Source organism: Oryctolagus cuniculus, chromosome 1, assembly GCF_051225735.1.
Source record: "Oryctolagus cuniculus isolate XC-2025 breed Fujian yellow rabbit chromosome 1, ASM5122573v1, whole genome shotgun sequence".
In the NCBI taxonomy this organism is placed as follows: Eukaryota; Metazoa; Chordata; class Mammalia; order Lagomorpha; family Leporidae; genus Oryctolagus; species Oryctolagus cuniculus.
Window position 1 is genome coordinate 34,409,775 of NC_142867.1, and position 20,386 is coordinate 34,430,160.

A 20,386-nucleotide genomic window follows, 5' to 3' on the forward strand; every position below is an offset into this window, starting at 1 on the left:
CATGGCTTAGGAAAGCAGTAGAAGATGGCCCAGGTCCTTGTGCCTTGCATACATGTGGGAGATCCAGAAGAAGCTCCTGGATTCTAGCTTCGGATCGGTGAAGCTTTGCCCTTGCGGCCATTTGGGGAGTGAACCAGTGGACCTCTCCCTCTCTCTGCCTCTCCTTCCCTCTCTGTGTAACTCTGACTTTCAAATAAATCTTTTTTTAAAAAAGAGAGAGAAATAGAAAGACACATAAAGAATCAGCAAAATCTTCCATGTTTGTGCATTGGAAGAATTAAAAGCATCAGAATGTCCACACTATCCAAAGTAATTTACAGATTCAATGAGATTCCAATCAAAATACATTCTTCTCAAATCTAGAAAAAAAATGCCAAAATTGATATCGAAACAAAAAAGACCCTAAAGTAATATCAAAAAACAAAAACAAAGTTGGAGGCATCAAATACCAGAATTTAAGACATATCACAGACAGTCATTATAATGAAAACAGCTTGGTGCTGACACAAGAATAGACATGTAGAGCAATGGAACAAAAATGGAGTATACACTCCAGAAATGAATCCATGCAGCTACAACCAACAAATCTTTGACAAGCAATCCCTGGAGAAGGGAAAGTCTCTTTAACAAATGGTGCTTGAAAAATTGTATCTATGCATGTAAAAGTATAAAATAAGACCCCTACCTTACAACTTATACAAAAATCAACTCAGAGTGGATTAAGCATCTAAACTTATGACCTAATAGCATTAAATTTCCAGATCAAAACATCGAGGAATCTCTGAAAGACATGGGATAGGCAAAGTCTTCTTGGAAAAGACCCCTGAAGCACAGGCACTCAAAGCAGAAATAGACAAATGTGATTACATCAAGCCAAGAAGCTTCTTCACTGCAAAGGAAGCACTCAACAATGTGAAGAAGCAATAGGAGAGAACATTTGCAAACTATGCAACTGATAAAGGATTAATATCTAAGATATGTAAAGAATTCAAGAAACTTAACAACACCAAAATAAACAATCCAGTTAAGAAATGGGCAAAGGGCCTGAACAGGAATTATTCAAAGGATGAAATACACATGGCCAACAGACACAGGAAAAAATGGTCAGGATCACTATCCATCAGGAAAATGCAAATAAAACCCACACCTCACACCAATTATAATGGCTATCACCCAAAAATAAAAAAAAATTATAAATGGTTATTTGCCTGCTCACTTTATGTTTACATCTCCCACATTCATACCAGTATACATCAGGTTTGCTTAACCATTGATTTCTTTTTTTTTTTTACCAAGTCTTATGATTATTTAATGTTTCTATAAATCTTTTGCTGTTAATATAAAACCTCCATTTTGAAAAATCTACGTTGTACAGAAGCACATGTCTTTAATGTCTTCAGACAAAAAAAGCCTTACAGTTAATTTAACGTTTGCACTCTGAGGTGCAGCTTAACAGGGAGGGCCTGAGAAAAGAATGGGAGGGGGCTATTAAATATTTTTAGTAAAATGTTGCCTTTGTCTTGTGCATAACATGTAGAATATGCTCTTTAATTTAGTAAATATTTTTTTAAGAGGTAGAGATGCTTTGTTATTGTAGCTTAAAATTCTTAATCATAAAATTTCTGAAATTCTTGTAATTTTTTCCATACTTATCAAAAGTTGTTTACCAACTTATTTTTGTTTGAAGTGTGATTTTTTTTTTCCTTCCCAACCTCTTGCAAAAAAAAGTGGGTTTCTGCTAATGAATTGAGCAGACATCTAATATTTTATATGCCTTTTGAGCTGTGTAACTTAATATTTGAATACTTGATAATTTGTTTTATTATGTAATTGATAAAATGGTGATGTGTATTAATGTTAGTTCAACCATATATTTCTACTGTCTGGGAATGTGTGGTTATAGTTCTGTGGGAGAATAATTTGTCAGCGTTCACCAGCTTGTAAAAACTTAGTGCGAGAGCTTAAACATCTAAATAAATAATGAAATGCAAAAAAAAAAAAAAAATTATAAATACTGGCAAGGATATGTGGGAAAAAGGTACCCAAATACACAATTGCTGGGAATGTAAACTAATACAACCATTAAGGAAGACAGTATGGAGATTGCTCAGAAATCTGAAAATAGATCTACCATACTGATCAGCCATCCCACTCCTGGGAATTTATCCAAAGGAAATGAAATCAGCATACGAAAGAGTTATCTGTACCCTCATATTTATTGCAGTCCAATTCATAATAGCTAAGAAACATAATCAACTCAGATGTCCATCAACTAATACTATATAAAGAAAATATGCTGTATATACACAATGGAAACCTCTCAGCCATAAAATAGAATGAGATCTTATCTTTTGCTACAAAATGGATGCAAATGGAAACCACTGAAATAGAGGGAATCCTCCCAATTTCTTTCTATGAAGCCAGCATCACCTTAATTCCTAAGCCTGAAAAAGATGCAACAGAGAAAGAGAATTACAGACCAATTTCCCTGATGAACATAGACACAAAAATCCTCAATAAAATTCTGGCCAATAGAATTCAACAACACATCAGAAAGATCATCCACCTAGATCAAGTGGGATTTATCCCTGGCATGCAGGGATGGTTCAATGTTTGCAAATCAATTAATGTGATACACCACATAAACAAACTGCAAAAGAAAAAACCATATGATTATCCCAATAGATGCAGAGAAAGCATTTGATAAAATATAACACCCTTTCATGATGAAAACGCTAAGCAAATTGGGTATAGAAGGAACATTCCTCAACACAATCTAGGCAATTTATGAAAAACACACAGGCAGCATCATACTGAAGGGAAAAAGTTGGAAGCATTTCCACTGAGATCTGGTACCAGACAAGGATACCCACTCTCACCACTGCTATTCAACATAGTACTGGAAGTTTAGCAGGAGCCATTAGGCAAGAAAAATAAATTAAAGGGATACAAATTGGGAAGGAAGAAGTCGAACACTCCCTCTTTTCAGATGATATGAGTTTTTATACTTTGTGTATCTGTGTGGATGCAAACTGTTGAAATATTTACTTACTATATACTAAGTTGATCTTCTGTATATAAAGATAATTGAAAATGGATCTTGATGAAGAATGGGATGGGAGAGGGAGTGGGAGATGGGATGGTTGTAAGTGGGAGGGAGGTTATGGGGGGAAAAGCCACTATAATCCAAAAGTTGTACTTTCAAAACCGTATTGGGACACTGTCTTCACAAAAGGCTAAATGTAACAAGACTTTATTATTGACTGAGTCCATATCAGTATAAAAAGTACAACAGAGACTCTTTTCACAATAGTCAACATTAAGCTCAGTCACTTAAATGAATCTGCCACATGCAAACATCAAGTTTTGTGCCATTAGGTTTCTCATTGCTCTTCCTGCTTTAATCTCTATCACTTATTCTGGAGAGCTGCACTGCCAACTGTTTTGACTTCTCAGGAATTTTCCCTTCATTTCATGTATCTTAGTCTAATCAGGATAGGAGCGGTTACCAGACAGCTGATTTTGAAAACTTAGTACTTGGAAATATGTGGGAATAAAAGCTGGTATTCCACTGAAGCACCACATATATTGAATATTTATAATTAATCACATTGGAGGGGAATGGATTTCTTTATTAGTTGACTTACTCTGGTTTTGCTACTCTAGAACTGAGAATTCTACATGGAGATTATGGAAGAAATGAAACCATTTGTTTTCATAAAGAAGCAATTTACCATAATTTTATCTGTCAATGTATGTAATCTTGTGGAGTATAAAACACTACACAAATGAAAAACCTAGTTTTTTAAATAAACAAATATCCACTGTATTGCACTGAAAGAATAACAGAAGAGAGTCTATAAAATAAAAACGAAGGCAGGTGTAAAGTTTGGAAATAGTTTGTATTTGACTTGCCTCCATCTTAGGTGATAACTGGTAACGCCATGCTATTTTCATCTTAATATCAGATTCTGGTTTTTTATTACAAACATCTTCATCAAATTCTTTTTTACAGCTGTCATCCAGTAATGGTGCAGGAAGTTCCTAAGAAAACAGAATGATAGATTATTGAGCATCAGTGGTAAAATAATAACAATTTTTAAAAATCATAATATTAGCAACACTAGAAATTGCTAATGTATTGAAGAGAGATTCTTAAAATTGCCTTAAGCATAAAATCATGATAAAACAGGCATTCTAAAACAGAATAGAAGAGTATAATATCAAGTATAAAGTTTAATTTTTTTAGCAATGGCCTAGGATTTTAAAAAGATACTCAAATTTTTACATTTGGAAAAATCAACTGCTATCCCAACAAGAAGCTATGTTCATTTTATACACTTACAGAAAAATCTAGAATTAGCACTTACAAATTACATATAATTATTGTTATGTTAAAATAAAGGTAAAAATAAAGCTTGTGAGCAACCTTTTTACTGGTTTATAATTGTAGAATTCAAAAAAATCATTCACCGAAATAATGAGTGAATTAAGAACTAAAAATAGGACATTTATTTTGCCCATGTCGAATGTTAGTTTTGCACCTGCAAGCTCGTGCCTCTTTTTCAAAAATGAAAATAAAATTTTAAATCTCTGATTAAATGAAGAGACATCTAACTCCAATTTATTAATTTTAGAAGGTGACCGAATGAGTGATTACAAATAACACAGAAAACATTTTTGTTAAGAGGAACTATATAGAAATTCAAGGAAGAAGAATGAAAGTTTCCTGAAGAAGGAAGCACATGTAATTTTAAAAAAAAATTATCGGCTAGAATCATAAAGATAATGTGGGACACTGAGTTAGTAAACATAAACTTGTGCTACACTATAAATAAAACTCATGCAATTTTTCTTTTCAGGATCAAATTTACTTATACTTGCTATTGTGTGAATTAATAAGTTACTAGCTTGAATCCAGAAGCTAGAATGTTTTGGTACAAATCTAGACTTTGTACCAGTTAACTGTATGTCTGAGTTACCTGTCAGAGCACTCTGAATGGAGATAATAATATTCATGTCAATGTATTGTGGTAAAGAATAAAAAAATTAAAAGTGCAAAATGCAGACACATATTAAGCATCTAATAAAATTTTAGATAATGTGAAGTTAGTCAAATAATCATCTAATGTATTACATACAACTATATATTTTATATGTTAATATTAGGCAATATTTAACATAGAATATAATTAACATCTTTTACAATCTCAGAGACATTCAACAATATTTATGACAAATGCTATCCACAACTCAATTAGAAAATAAAAAACCACATGCGTGCAGGGGCCCAAGGATTTGGGCCATTTTGTACTTTCCCAGGCCATAGCAGAGAGCTGGGTCAGAAGAGGAGCAGCAGGGACTTAGAACTAGCACCCACTTGGGATGCCTGTGCTTCAGGCCAGGGCTTTAACCCGCTGAGCCACAGCTCTGGCCACTCACTGTGGTTTTGATTTGCATTTCCCTAATGGCTAGTGACCTGAACATTTTTTATGTGTCTATTGGCCATTTGGATTTCCTCTTTTAAAAAATGTCTGTTTAAGTCCTTGCCCCATCTCTTAAGTGGCTTGTTTGTTTTGTTGTTGTGGATTTTGTTGATCTCTTTGTAGATTCTGGTTATTAATCCTTTATCAGTTGCATAGTTCGCAAATATTTTCTTCCATTCTATCGGCTGCGTCTTCACTTTCCTGACTGCATCATTTGCTGTACAGAAACTTTATTAATTTATTTATTTACTTATTTATTGACAGGCAGAGTGGACAGTGAGAGAGAGACAGAGAGAAAGGTCTTCCTTTTCCGTTGGCTCACCCCACAATGGCTGCTGCGGCCGGCGCGCTGCAGCCAGCGCACCGCACTGATCCGAAGCCAGGAGCAGGTGCTTCTCTTGGTCTCCCATGCGGGTGCAGGGCCCAAGGATTTGGGCCATCCTCCACTGCACTCCCAGGCCATAGCAGAGAGCTGGACTGGAAAAGGAGCAACTGGGACAGAATCTGGCGCCCCGACCGGGACTAGAACCCGGGGTGCTGGCGCCGCAGGAGGAGGATTAGCCTATTGAGCCGCAGCATTGGCCAGAAACTTCTCAATTTAAAATAGTCCCATTTGTTAGTTTTGGCTTTGACTGCCTGTTACTCTGGGGTCTTTTCCAAGAACTCTCTGCCTATGCCAATGTCTTGTAGGGTTGGGCTTCTACAATATTCTCTAATAACTTGATAGTATTGGGTCATAGATTTAGGTCTTTAATCCATTTTGAATGGATTTTCATGTAATGTGTAAGGTAGGAGACCTACTTCATACTTCTGCATGTTGAAATCCAGTTTTCCCAGCAGTATTTGTTGAAGAGACTATCCCTACTCCAGAGATTGGTTTTAGCTCCTTTGTCAAATATAAATTGGTTGTAGATGCTTAGAGTGATTTATGGCATTTCTATTCTGTCCCATTGGTCTATTCATCTGTGTTTGTACCAGTACCAAGCTATTTTGTTTATAACTGCCCTGTAGTATGTCTTGAAATCTGGTATTGCAATGCCTCTGTTTTGTTTTTCTTGTGTAAAATTCCTTTAGCTATTGGGATCACTTGTGTTTCCCTATGAATTTTAGCATCATTTTTTTTCTGTATCTGGGAAGAATGTCATTGTTATTTTGATTGGTATTACATTGAATCTGTAAATTGCCTTCAGTAGTACTGACATTTTGATGATAATGATTCTTCCAATCCATTAACATGGACATTTTTTCAATTTTTTTATCTTCTTCTGTTTCTTTCCTTAATGTTTTGTAATTCTCATCACAGAGACCTTTGACATTTTTAGTTAAATTTATTCCAAGTTATTTATTTATTTATTTATTTATTTTTGTAGCTATTGTGAATGAGATAGAGCTTAAAAGTTCTTTCTCAGCCATGGAACTGTTTGTGTATACAAAGGTTATTGATTTTTGTGTGTTAATTTTATATACCGCCACTTCACTAAAGTCTTTCATGAGTTCCCTCTCTCTCTTTTTTTTTTTTTTTTTTTGACAGGCAGAGTTAGACAGAGAGAGAGACAGAGAGACAGAGAGACAGAGAGAAAGGTCTTCCTTCTGTTGGTTCACCCCCCAAATGGCCACTATAGCCAGCGCACTGCGCCAATCCGAAGCCAGGAGCCAGTTGCTTCCTCCTGGTATCCCATGTGGGTGCAGGGACCAAGCACTTGGGCCATCCTCCACTGCCTTCCCAGGCCATAGCAGAGAGCTGGACTGGAAGAGGAGCAACCGGGACGAATCCAGCGCCCCGACCGGGACTAGAACCCGCGGTGCCAGCGTAGCAGGCGGAGGATTAGCCTAGTTATCCATGACACTGGCCCCAATTGTCTCTTAGTGGAGTCTTTTGGATCCCTTATATATAGAACCATGTCATCTGCAAATAGGGAAAGCTTGACTTCCTCCTTCCCAATTTGTATCCCTTTGATTTCCTTTTATTGCCTAATCGCTGTGGTTAAAACTTCCTGTGGGGAGCAATCCGGACTAGGCTGAGTTACTGGAATTAAGACTTATTCTATGCATATGCTCTCCCACAATATGGCACTGGGAGAGAAGTAAACAGCTTCCGCACAGCTGCCTCCAGTTCAACTAATAAACTGTAGGACTTGCTACTGATTGGAGGAGAGCAGCGTACTCGGCGTGTGGGCAGCCGAGTTAGGATTGGCGGAGGAGGACTATAAAGGAGGAGAGAGACGGCATGCACCAGGAACATCTATGGGGAACATCTGAGGGAAAACCCGTGCAGCCCCCGAGAGAACCGGCCGGCGGTGTGCCGCTCCCCTGCGGAAGTGGGGAATGTGGCAGGGGGAACTGCCCTTCCACGGAGGTGGAAGGGATAGTAGCCAACCCGGGAAGAACCAGCAGCAAACCCGGGGAGGGCCGAGCAGACGAAAGAACAGCGCAGGGTCCTGTGTTGCTCCTCCACGAAGAGGGGGAGCGACATAATGGTGCCGTGACTCGGATATGAAGCCTAGGCAGGGTTTAGTGTCATTCCTCCACGAAGAGGGGGAGCGACACTTCCAGGACTATATTGAATGGCAATGGTGAGAGAGGGCATCCCTTTCTGGTTCCAGATCTCAGTGGGAATGCTTCCAACTTTTCACCACTCAGTAGGATGCTGGCTGTGGGTTTGTCAAAAATTGCCTTGATTATGTTGAGGACTGTTCATTCTATATCTAATCTGCTTACAGTTTTCATCATGAAAGTGTGTTATATTTTATCAAATGCTTTCTCTGCTTCTAATGAGATACTCATGATTTTTGTTCTTCAGTTTGTTAATGTGGTGCATCACATTGGTTGATATTTTAGTGGCCATAATATTGTACTATATTGCTTAATCAAAATACAACTTATCATTTTCTATTTTAAATTATTTGCAAACTAAAAAATAGTACAACAGAGTTGTTTATACTGCAAGCATACTGTGCATCTCAAATTTTTTCCACAAGATACATAAAACATATATGAGAGAATAGACACTAATAGAACAAATATCTCAGTTGTTACCAGTTGATTTTAACAAATCTTAAGAATTGGCATACTTGAGTTTGGCACTGTGGTACAGCAGGTTAAAAGCCCTGGCTTGCAGCTTCAGCATCCCATACGGCCTTGGTTCAAGTCCCAGCTGCTCCACTTCCAATCCAGCTCTCTACTATGGCCTGAGAAAGCAGTAGAAGATGGCCCAAATCCTTGGGCCCTGCACCTGTGTGGGAGACCTAGAAGAAGCTCCTGGCTTCAGATCAGCACAGCTCCAATCATTATGGCCATTTGGGGGAGTGAACCAGTGTATGAAAGTCTTTCTCTCTCTCTCTCTTTGCCTCTGCTATTCTATCACTTTGCCTTTCAAATAAATAAATAAATCTTAAAAAATTGGCATACGTAAAAAAAAAAAAAACAAAGCAACTTCATCGACAAAGGAGTAATACTTAAGTGAAAACAGAATACTATAAAAATTTTAAATGAAGCCACAGAACCCTTTAATCATATACTCTACCCTAAGAGCAGGATACTCCTCCTCCCCAACTTTACAAGAGAATTAGAGAAAAATCAGAGGAACTTTGGAAGGAAAACTGCAGAGCAGGAATTAGATGCCACAATGAATACAATATAATAGAATCAAAGAGCTGCAACAAAGGCCATATAGCCTGCAAATACAGAAATTGTTCTAACTATCTGTAAAGATTTACAAATCTGTGGATATTGAAATGGTTTTAAGTTGGACAAAAGCATAACATGAACTAGAAATAAACACCTGAGACACTGGACATCAAAAAGCAAATAATTCTCTTCAAAGACGCTGTTAAGAAAACAGTGGCAAAGCAGGTGGGAGAAAATATTGCCAAAGATGTGTCTGATAGAGATTTCTATCTGGAATACATAAAGACCCTTGTAATTCATGATAAAAATGAAAACGCTCAATAAAAAATGGACAAAAGGACATAAGACATTCTTCACCAAAATATCTATGTGTCAAATAAACTTAATGAAAATATTAACTGGGGCTGGCGTCGTGGTACAAGTTAATCCTCTGCCTGCGGCACCAGCATCCCAAATGGGCACCAGTTCTAGTCTCGGCTGCTCCTCTTCCAATCCAGCTCTCCGCTATGGCCTGAGAAAGCAGTAGAAGATGGCCCAAGTCCTTGGGCCCCTGCACTCACATGGGAAACCTGGAAGAAGCTCCTGGCTCCTGGCTTTGGATCTATGCAGCTCCGGCTGTAGCGGCCATTTGGGCAGTGAACCAATGGAAGCAAGACCTTTCTCTTTGACTCTCCCTCTCATTGTCTATAATTATAACTCTCAAATAAAAGAAATAAAATATTTAAAAAAATATTATCAACATTGGTAGTGATTAGTATAAAGTAAACTGAAACCATAATGAAATAACACTATATGTATACTAGAATAGTTAAAATAGAATTTAAGAAATGACAACGTGATGTTAGATAGGAAGTAGAACAACTAGAATTCTTATACACTACTGTTGGGAATGAAAATTAATGCAGCTTCTTTGAAAAAGATTTGAGAAATTACTAAAAAAAATCAAACACTCACTGTCTGTATGATCTAGTAATTGTCACTCTGGGTATTTATCCATAAGAAATGCAATAAGAAATGCAAACAGATGTCCATATAAGGATGTTTACATGGATGCTTATATATTAAAAATATGGAAAGAACCCAAAAGCCCTCATTTGGTGAATGGCTAACAAAATTAGTAAAAGGAATAATGTATTGATGTATACATGAATGCAGATAAATCTAAAAAGCATTATGCTAAGTGAATGGAGTAACAAAATACTATATAATTCATGCATCTCAATATATATGAAGTCACAGACAAAGCAGAACACAGAGATGCTAAGCAGATAAGAGGTTGCCAGTAGTTAAGTGTAAGGGAGAGGAGATTGTAAACATGTACCTTTTGAGAGGATGGAAAAGTTCTAAGTCACGAATGTGGTGGTAGTTACACAACTGTGCATAATTATCAATACTGATCAAATTATACATATATTTGGTAAACTGTATTATGTATAAAGTATATGATATTTACACTAATGAGAAAAAAGATGTGAAACAAAAATGATTATATATGTATATATGTATTTCTCCTTTGTAAGAACTCATATCAATTTTTAGATAGCAGTCAAGTCCTTTGAAGGTGGGAGAGGATGATCAGAATTTGAACCATATGCTTTTATTTTATTCAGTACTTTTTTCCATTTTATTTGAAAGGCAGAGAGACAGAAGGGGAAGAAAGAGAGAGAGATAACACACAGTTATCTTCTATCTGCTTGTGGACTCCCAAAATGTCCATAAAAGCCAGGGATAGGCCAGGCCAAAACAGAGAGCCAAGAACTCTGTCCAGGTCTTCCTGACAAGGACCCAAGTTCTTGAAACATCACCTACTGCCCTCCAGGGTGTACATTAGCAGAAAGTGGGAATCAGAAGCAGAGTTTGGACTCGAAACCAGGTACTCATGGGATTTCTCAGTTGGGGTCTTACCCCCAGGCCAAATGTCTGCACAAGTATGTGCTTTTAAATTTTTCTGTAAGGTCATAATTTACAGAAAGGAGAATGTGCACTGCGTGTGCATTTCTTGTATATTCAAAATTTAATTTTAAGAGAGATGATATTACAAATATCAGAATAGGGAGAGAGTTTACTGCTCTAGGCTACGGGAAGATAGTTACTAAAAAAAAGTGGAGAGAGTGCAATCTCAGGGAAGAGTTAGGGAGAAATCTGCAGTGGAAATTCCATGGAAGCAAGAGGGGCACGGTGGACCTGTGTGGAAGGTGTGGATGTGCAGCATGAGCACGGACACAACACAGGCCCCCAGCAGCCTAGAACCTGAGCATCAGCATTGGACAGTGAGGTGAGATCAGACTAAAACAGCCAGTGCCATTGGTGATACAGCTGCAGAGAGAGCTTGGCGTGAGTCCGGCCCGGTGCCCTGTGGAGGACAGGGTACCTGCCAACCAAGAGGTAAAAAGGGGCACATTCATCTCTTCCTGTCCTGGAGCCCAGCAAATAGCTGAGAGAAGGTGTGCACCATTTTGGACATATGTAGCAGCTGTGTTAGCTGTGTTCATATGCCAGTAACTAGCCAAGAGGAGATGCTTGAGTTTGGCAGGGAGGATTGACAGGTGGTTGGTACCCCAAAAGGACTGTGAAGTACCCAGGCTCCCAACACTTCACAGACTCTGGTGCTTAAACTGCTCAGGTAGAGCACCCATGGGCAGCTGGCTCCGGGAGCATCTCTGCCTATCTGTGGATGGGACAGATTAGCAGGGTGGGGCAGAGCATATCTTTGGCATCCTGTGACTATGGAAAGCTTGTGGCTGAGACTGTGGGAACACGATGACTCCAGGAGAGGGTACAGGATCTTGTTGGGTCTATGGGCAAACACTGTGAGAGACTACATGTGCTCAGAGCTCCCTGACTGCCTGGAGTGGATCAATGCAATGAGATTCATGCTCAACCCAGGACTGCACAGATTCTGTGTGTGGTTCTTATGGCAGATTGGATAAATATTACACCCAGTGTAGGCTAAAACCCAGGCAGGGCACTGTTGGAAGAGAGAAGGTGAGGGAGTGACTTTGAGGACAGAGCTGATAAAACTCTCCCTTCTGATAAAAAAAAAAAAAAAAAAAGAGGAGATACACCACACCCAACATGGGTGTCACCCTGGATTCTCATCCCAAACTGGAGTACTGACCTCAGCTCGCTGGCCATACCCAGCGCATACCTCTGGGTATTCACTGAAGAGCGACACAGAGGCTTAGTCCAACAATAAAAGCTGTCAGAGGGAAGAAACTGACAAGTATCTCCATAAATGCCTAAAAATAAATGCAGAAATTCAAGAAAAAGGAATAAGGAAGATAACATGACAGCCAAAGGAACACAACAACGCTTCAATATTAGAATGTGAAGATGAAGAGATGGATGGAATGCTAGTAAAGGCTGTTGTTCTCTCATGCACGGGAGACAACCTGTTGGGTTTCCCACACCCAACAATAAACCTTCTCCCTTACTCCAGTGTTTGTTGCGTTTCCTAGTTGCCTTCCGTTGGTGCCGAAACCTGGAACCAGGGTTTTCCTTTGACCTTGATCTCCCTTCAGAGATGTAAGCGCCTTCAGGATCCTGGACTTCTGCCAACCACAAAACTCACCCTGGACCTCCTTCTTCATTACCGAATGCTCTGCGATCTCCATCCACACACCAGCTCTCCAAAATTCTGAGGTAAGATAGGGAAAGGGAATTTCTCACAGCAACCTCTACGAAAGGTCGTGGTTCCACCCTGCTTCGTCTCGAAGTCTTGGTACCAGGCACCATAACCTCCCACAGGCTTTATGACTTCCACGGGCCTTCTTCTTCTTCTTTTTTTTTTTTAAACAGGCAGAGTTAGTGAGAGAGAGAGAGAGAGAGAGAGTGAGAGAGAGAGAGAAAAGTCTTCCTTCCGTTGGTTCAAACCTCAAATGGCCACTACGACCGGCGCACTGTGCTGATCCGAAGCCAGGAGCCAGGTGCTTCCTCCTGGTCTCTCATGCGGGTGCAGGGCCCAAGCACTTGGGCCATCCTCCACTGCACTCCCTGGCCACAGCAGAGAGCTGGCCTGGAAGAGGGGCAACCAGGACAGAATCCGGCACCCTGACCGGGACTAGAACCCGGTGTGCCGGTGCTGCAAGGTGGAGGATTAGCCTAGTGAGCCGCGGCGCCGGTCCCAAACCCCTTTTTTCTACATTTGCTGCTTCTCCTCCTGATATAATTTTACCGGAAGAATATCAAGGAAGTGGCAATCCATCCTTTTGAGCTCACAGTTTACTGTAAACAAGTCACTTATCCCACCCTTTGAAGCAGGCAGGCATACAGGCTAAAATTGATTAGGTTTGTGAGCTGGAAGACCACACCTTCACCACGCCCCTGTGTGACCTCACGCCCTACCTGATACCTTCGCCATGCCCCCATATGACATCAATCTCTACCTGACCATACCTGAGCGCCCACCTGCCCACAAGCCACTCCCCTGTGGAAAATATATAAAAGGCAAGGAGCGTCCCAAAAAGCTCTCTGCCTCTACTTTGCTGCTGGTGATAAGCGGTGGATAGCAGCTGAAGGCGCTTGCTGTAGGTGGCTTTTGGCCTGCTCTCTGCTTGGTATGGACGCTACCCCAGTTTCCAGATTTTCCCCTCTTTAAACTAAACTAAAGCCCTCACTTTCCTAGGCACCTTTCACACTAAATAAAATGTACCATGTACCTACAATGTACCATGCTGCCTCGTTTATCTGTGCTGGTATTTAGAATTCTTCTCTAAATATTAGGCAAGAACTCTCTTGGGCTTATTAATGTTGGGGATTTATTAACAAGCATATGGTGATATCGTATGGACCCCAAATTCTGGTAGCATATGTGGCACCCCAGATAGCACTTCTGGGGAACTCTAAAGGGCCACATTTTTGTATAAATTTTAGGGGGTCATCTCTGATTTCACCTTCTGATGGCTCTTTGTTCCATCCTGAACAAGCCAGACAGGATAAAGGATTGCAAATCAAGTCTTTTGATGGGTTTTTGTTCCCACCTTGTAACTGAATGTCAACTGACTTCCACAGGTCTCCTCGATTCCCACAAACTTGATTTCCTAGTTCCTAGATATTTCATTCGCTAGCTCTGGGTTAAAGTTTGATTATCTTGTTAGCAGACAGGCAGTTTTTGATCAAGACTCCCACTAGATACAGTCCCCATGTGTCCTGAACTTGTGTAGACAAGTTTCAGTATGTCTCTGGCATCCCCTGTCTTCCTTCTTAAGTTCGCTCTTTTGGGTCATTTCTGTCTGGTCCTCCCTATGTAGTATACACCTCAGAGAAGGTTTACTGGGGAGAATTTTATTCCCCTCTATGGTTCTTTGTAATTTCACTTGCCTAGTCAGAAACCTAGGTGGTAACCAGAGCTGTGGTACTCTCTAGCTTAAAAAAAATGAAGGTCCATTGTTGAAACCAGGCCTATTAGAAAAGACTCAAGGTTAAGAGGCATAGAACAACTATTTTTCTTCATGTAGGGGAACACACCAATGGTACATATTTGACTGCCCAGTCTAGCACACTGCTGGTAAAGGGAACTGATCACTCCATGCATGTGCTATTCTGAAAAATATATATCCTAGGCTATAGGCATGGAAGGCTAAGAGTGGGTGATATGTGCTAATCCCACCCTCACCTTCCTCCTTTCCCTGTGGGCTTCAGTGCATGTCTGGACACCAAAGGCCGGGAGTTTTTATGCTCTCATTCCAGCCAGGAGGCAAATCATCTATGTTGAGATCACTTTTTTGACACCTGAGCTTACAGAAAAATGCCTCATCATTTTCTGCATCATGATCTGGCCTGTTGACAAGCTAGAAGGGGAAGAGGTTAGCCTAAGTGAGTTGTGAAAAGTACCAGCTCCTCTACTCTGACTCCTTGTCTCAGAACTCTGTCTCCTAACTAGCTTCTTGCCTCTATTACACTGCATGTGCTCCAATAGGCATTAAATTATTTTCCAGCATGTCACAGGGCCCAGGGTCATCCATCTCATCACGTTTGACTAATGCTGAGGCCTTTAATCCCAGTGGAAGAGAGTTTTTATCAGGTGACCATTGCTTTAATTGTTTTAATTTTGCCTGAGGGTTTCTAGGCAAGAATCTAAGCATGATAATCTCAGGTGCTATTGAATACTTCTTGAGACACACCCCCCCCCCCCCCCCCCCCCCCCCCCCGCCAACTCTCCCTGACCCCTCATGCCTGAGGCTGGTTTGACTGACAGCCCTATAATTAGACATTTCCAATATTGGCTTTTGGTTTTGGGGCGTAAGGTTATGTCTCTTTGCAAGACCTCCAGTTTTTCTCTCTCTCTACCTTGCCTCTTTATGGACTCTTACAAGAGCCTCTTATAGATCATTGCCCTTTATTTCATCACCTATCAGATTCTTCTTAGGAATCTCCAGAAGGACGCCCATTTGCTGTGGTGGATGCCCTCTCCCATAAACCTAACATAATGGTAAAAAACTTGCTGAACTTATTTTGCAATTTGTTTAAACAGGTTTCCAATGACACAGCGATGGGTAATCAGTACTCCTTATAGCTCTTAAGGTAGATTTTGCAGTCTTTCGTTTAATGTCATTGGTTTACAGCTAGAGTTCTATGAAAAAGAGTACAATTCCATATAAATGCAATTTTGACCTATTCAGTTAGAAGTATGGTATAATGTAGCATCTTCACTCATCCAGGTGTAATTGCTAGGTCTAAGTCAGGAATAATGTAAGTTGGGTAAAATAAATACTTATTCTAAAATATTTAAATAATTACTTTGTATCAATGATCAAATCTGGTCTATATTATGTCATGATGTTAAGGGATCCTATTTCAACCAGATAATTTAAGCCTTCTTGGCACCCTTGACAGACATTCAAAAAATCAAAAGTTCTAAATTCTTTGGAATTTGATATTTCCAGTTGAGGCTCTGGAAATATCAAAGGTTATCTGTCTCTCATCTTGTAGAGATACCAACAAATCAGGATATTTGGATTATATTACAGGTACTGTCAAAGGAGTGAAGTGGTACTAAATTTTAAGTTATGATAATATAAAATGCTACTGATACAATTGCCCAAAAGTTAAAACGTCTTATGATCTTGTGTTACCAGATATGACGGTTGTCTTACTAGGAAAAGCCCAGAGGCCTAAAAGGGATAAATATTTTGTAAAATCCTACCAAAGACTTCTAGTTTAGACAGTCAAAGATTAGAGATGGGACTTGAGCACCCACTTGACATGCATCCTCTTAAAAGTTTCCTCTGGTCTACATTAACAAAACCAAGAGGAAGAGAAAGCTAGGCAACAGAAGCAATGTAAAGACAGGTGGCAGACCAATTAATGGCTACTCTACACAGTGATCTGCCATCAAGGAGACCCAAGAGGCCAGTCCACTGCATTGGTTTATATGGAAAGCCAGGGTCAGTAGAAGTAAGCTCCGGAAAAGCTCTGGCAGCTCTGCCAGTCAAGACTGGGTCACTGGAAATGGAACTGCCCTGAATTCAAAGGACACTCAGGTCAGAGCCACAGACCTTGTTTGCTCTAAGTCCTTCACTCTACCCAGCTTCCAAAGTAACTACTGCTGCTGAATATACAAACAAGTAGGGTCAGCAACACTGCAGGCAGAACTGTAAATTTCCTGTTATGGATGCCATCTGCCTTTACCTGACCAGCTCTCCTCCCAGCCAGCTAGGTAATGGAAGCCAACAGGGTGCCTTCCTCAAGGACACTCACACCTCCCTTATGTATCCCATGTGAAGAGATAGATAGATCTGGAACTCTTAACTGGCAAGGCCTTAAAGCCCACTTGTTATCAAGCCCCTTCTGTCAGTTTCTATTTGCCTCTCAATGGGCAAACTTGCTTGTGGTTTAGATAGTACCTTTCTTAGGTCTTCTAATAATCACTCTGTCCTTTGTTCTAGACCCTGTCTAGCCCACTTGGGGCCTCATTCGTTGTAATCATAATATCTACTGTTACATCAATGGCTCTACTCCTGATCCATGTGTATTGGTGGTCCTCTCCCCCACTTAACATTGTATGATTGTTCAGAATTTTTCTATAGACAAACCCCTCTACCTACAAGAGTGGCCTTTCTCCCAGTCTTGGTTGGGATCAGCTTCACAGCCTCTCTCTCCTCAGTAGTGATCTCAGGAACAACTTTGGACCACAACATCATCTCAACCAGCTGACTCAAAAGAATTCCAACAGTTACAACAGGTCATAGGTCCACTGAGACCCCAGCTGATGCCATCCGAGGTCTCTAAAGCCAAATAACCTCACTAGCAGTGTTTACAGGAGATAATAATGGAATGAACAAAAGCCTTCACCAACCAGGAGGTCAACCAAATGCTGCTACAGGGATATACTCGGCTCCCCACACAGGACATCATGAGTTTAGACATCAGGAAGTTCAGACAGCAGGAAGCAGCTCTAGAAGATAGATCATCGTCCTCCACCCCTCCTAAACTTTTGGGGCCAATGTAATCCTATACAACACTTGCTTTATATAAAAAAAAAAGGGGGTGGGGGTGGGGGGATTGTTGGAAAATGATACCATTTTCCTAAGCCCAGCCTGGCTTATTAGAAGTCAGGTGACCAAATGGCTCAATCACAAGTGTCTATTCCAACCCCACCTGAACAGGATTTGCTGCCCACTTCCTTACCTCTGCAATACTATGTAAGACCTGTTTTCCTAGTACAGGCTGTTGTTCTCTCATGCACAGGGAGGCAGCCTGTCGGGTTTCTCCCATCTGACAATAAACCTTCTCCCTTACTCCGGTGTTTGGTATGTTTTTTGGTGGACTTTCAGAGAAAGAAAGGGATGTCCAAGTACAGGAAGCAGAAAAGACGTCTAATAGACATGAGCAGGAAAGATCTTCATTGTGACACACTGTAGTCAAATTTCCACAGTAAAACATAAAGAAAAGATCCTAAAATGTGCACAAGAGAAATGCCGGATTACTATCAGAGGATTTTCAATGAAACTCACACCTGACTTCTATTCAGAAACCCTATAGGCTAGAAGAGAATGGTGAGATATACTACAAGTCTTAAGGGAAAAAACTGTTAACCCAGAATACTGTAACCTGCAAAGCTTTCATTTATGAGTGAAGGTGAAATAAAGACATTCTATAACAAATAGAAATTGAAATAGTTTGTCACCACTCATCCAGCCTTATAAAAGATACTTAAGGATATGCTACACACAGAAACATAGTCATCATTATGAAAGAAGGTGCAGGCTGAACATCTGGTAAAAGTACAAAGGAAATCCAAAGTAAACAATAGGAACATTTATGGGAAAATGGCAGGGCAAATTACTTACTTATCAATGTAACCTTGAATGTAAATCAGCTAAATTCTCCAATTATAAGATACAGACTGGCTCAATGGATTAGAAAACAAGAGCCATCTATTTGGTCCCTAAAAGAAATACATCTCACCAACAAAGGTACCTGATGACTGAAAGTGAAAGGGTAGAAAACGATACTCCATGGTAAAGGAAACACAAAAAGAGCTGGTGTAGCCATCCTAATATCAGACAAATAGACCTTAACACAAAAACTGCTGAAAGAGACAAACAAGGGCACTTTGCAAAAGGGATCAATTCAACAGGAAGATGTGACTGTAATAAATGTGAACCCAATTACAGGGCACCTGTCTATTTAAAAGATTTTAATGGATAAAAAGGGAGACATAAATCAACCAGAAATTCAACATACAACAGAGTTAACTGACACTACAGGCCAAATGGACTCAACAGATACCTTCAGAACTTTTCACCCTTCAGTTGAAGAATACACATTTATCTCACCAATGCATGAAACTTTCTCTAGGATAGACCACATGCTAGATCATAAAGCAAGTCTCAGCAAATTCAAAAAACTCAAAATCATACCATGTGTCATCTCTGACCACAATGGAATGAAGCTGGAAATCAACAAAAGACTCCATTAAAAGACAACTGGAACTCATAAAAAGGTTTAGTGAAGTGGCAGGATAGATAATTAACACATAAAAATCAATAGCCTTTATACACATAAATAATTCAATGGCTGAGAAAGAACTTTCAAGCTCAATCTCATTCACAATAGCTACAAAAAAAATACCTTGGAAACAAAAAAAACTGTTGATGAACAACTTAATATGTTATCCTTCTTAGTATTTTTTTGTTTGTTTGTTCTACTTAATACTTTTGGTTGAATACTGTAATCAATACACAGTTATTCTTAAGTGTTGAAACTTAACTGAAAAGTGATCCCTGTTAAATATAAGAGTGGGAATAAGAGAGGGAGGGGATGTACAATTTGGGACATGCTCAAGCTGACTTGCCCCAAACGGTAGAGTTAGAAACATACAAGGGGATTCCAATTCAATCCCATCAAGGAGGCATGTACCAATGCCATCTCACTAGTCCCAGTGATCAATTTCTGTTCACAATTGATCATAATGATAGAACTAAGAGCCAAAGGGAGCACATAAACAAGATTAGTGTCTGAAAATACTAGCTGATAGAATAAAAAAGGCAGAGAATGATCCAACATGGGAAGCGAGATACACAGCAGACCCATAGAATGGCAGATGTCCTAAACAGCACTCTGGCCTCAGAATCAGCCCTTAAGGCATACAGATCTGGCTGAAAAGCCCATGAGAGTATTTCAGGCATGGAAAGCCAAGACACTCTGGCAACAAACAAACAAACAAACAAAACAAACAACTCCTCATGTAGGATCTCTGTCCTTAATGTGCTGTACATTGTGATTTAATGCTATAATTAGTACTCAAACAGTATTTTTCACTTTGTGTTTCTATGTGGGTGCAAACTGTTGAAATCTTTACTTAATATATGCTAAATTGATCTTTTGTATATAAGAGAAATGAAAATGAATCTTGATGTGAATGGAAGGGGAGAGGGAGAGGGAAATGGGAGGGTTGCGGGTGGGAGGGAAGTTATGGGGGGGGAAGCCATTGTAATGCATAAACTGTACTTTGGAAATTTATATTCATTAAATAAAAGTTAAAAAAATACCTTGGAAAATAAATTTAACCAAAATGTCAAAGATCTTTATGATGAGAATTACAAAACATTAAAGAAAGACATAGAAGAAGATACAAAAAATGGAAAAATCTTCCATGTTCATGGATTGTCAGAATGAATATCATCAAAATATCCATACTAGTGAAAGCAGTTTACAGATTCAATGCAATCCCAATCAAAATACCAATGACATTCTCCTCAGATTTAGAAAAAATGATACTGAAATTCATATGGAAACACAAGAGACTCCAAATAGTTAAAGCAATATTA

At 39.6% G+C, this 20,386-nt stretch overlaps 1 protein-coding gene across 5 annotated transcripts in view; it reads right to left on the bottom strand.

Annotated features, from left to right (window-relative positions):
- ELP4 (elongator acetyltransferase complex subunit 4) overlaps positions 1–20,386 on the bottom strand; it is a 280,207-nt gene that overhangs the window by 199,602 nt on the left and 60,219 nt on the right. For all 5 annotated transcript variants that reach the window (XM_089309947.1, XM_051825657.3, XM_051825667.3 and 2 more), the window contains exon 4: positions 3,916–4,044. In XM_089309947.1, coding sequence (XP_089166073.1) covers positions 3,916–4,044 — 129 coding nt within the window. The remainder of the gene's footprint in view (positions 1–3,915; positions 4,045–20,386) is intronic.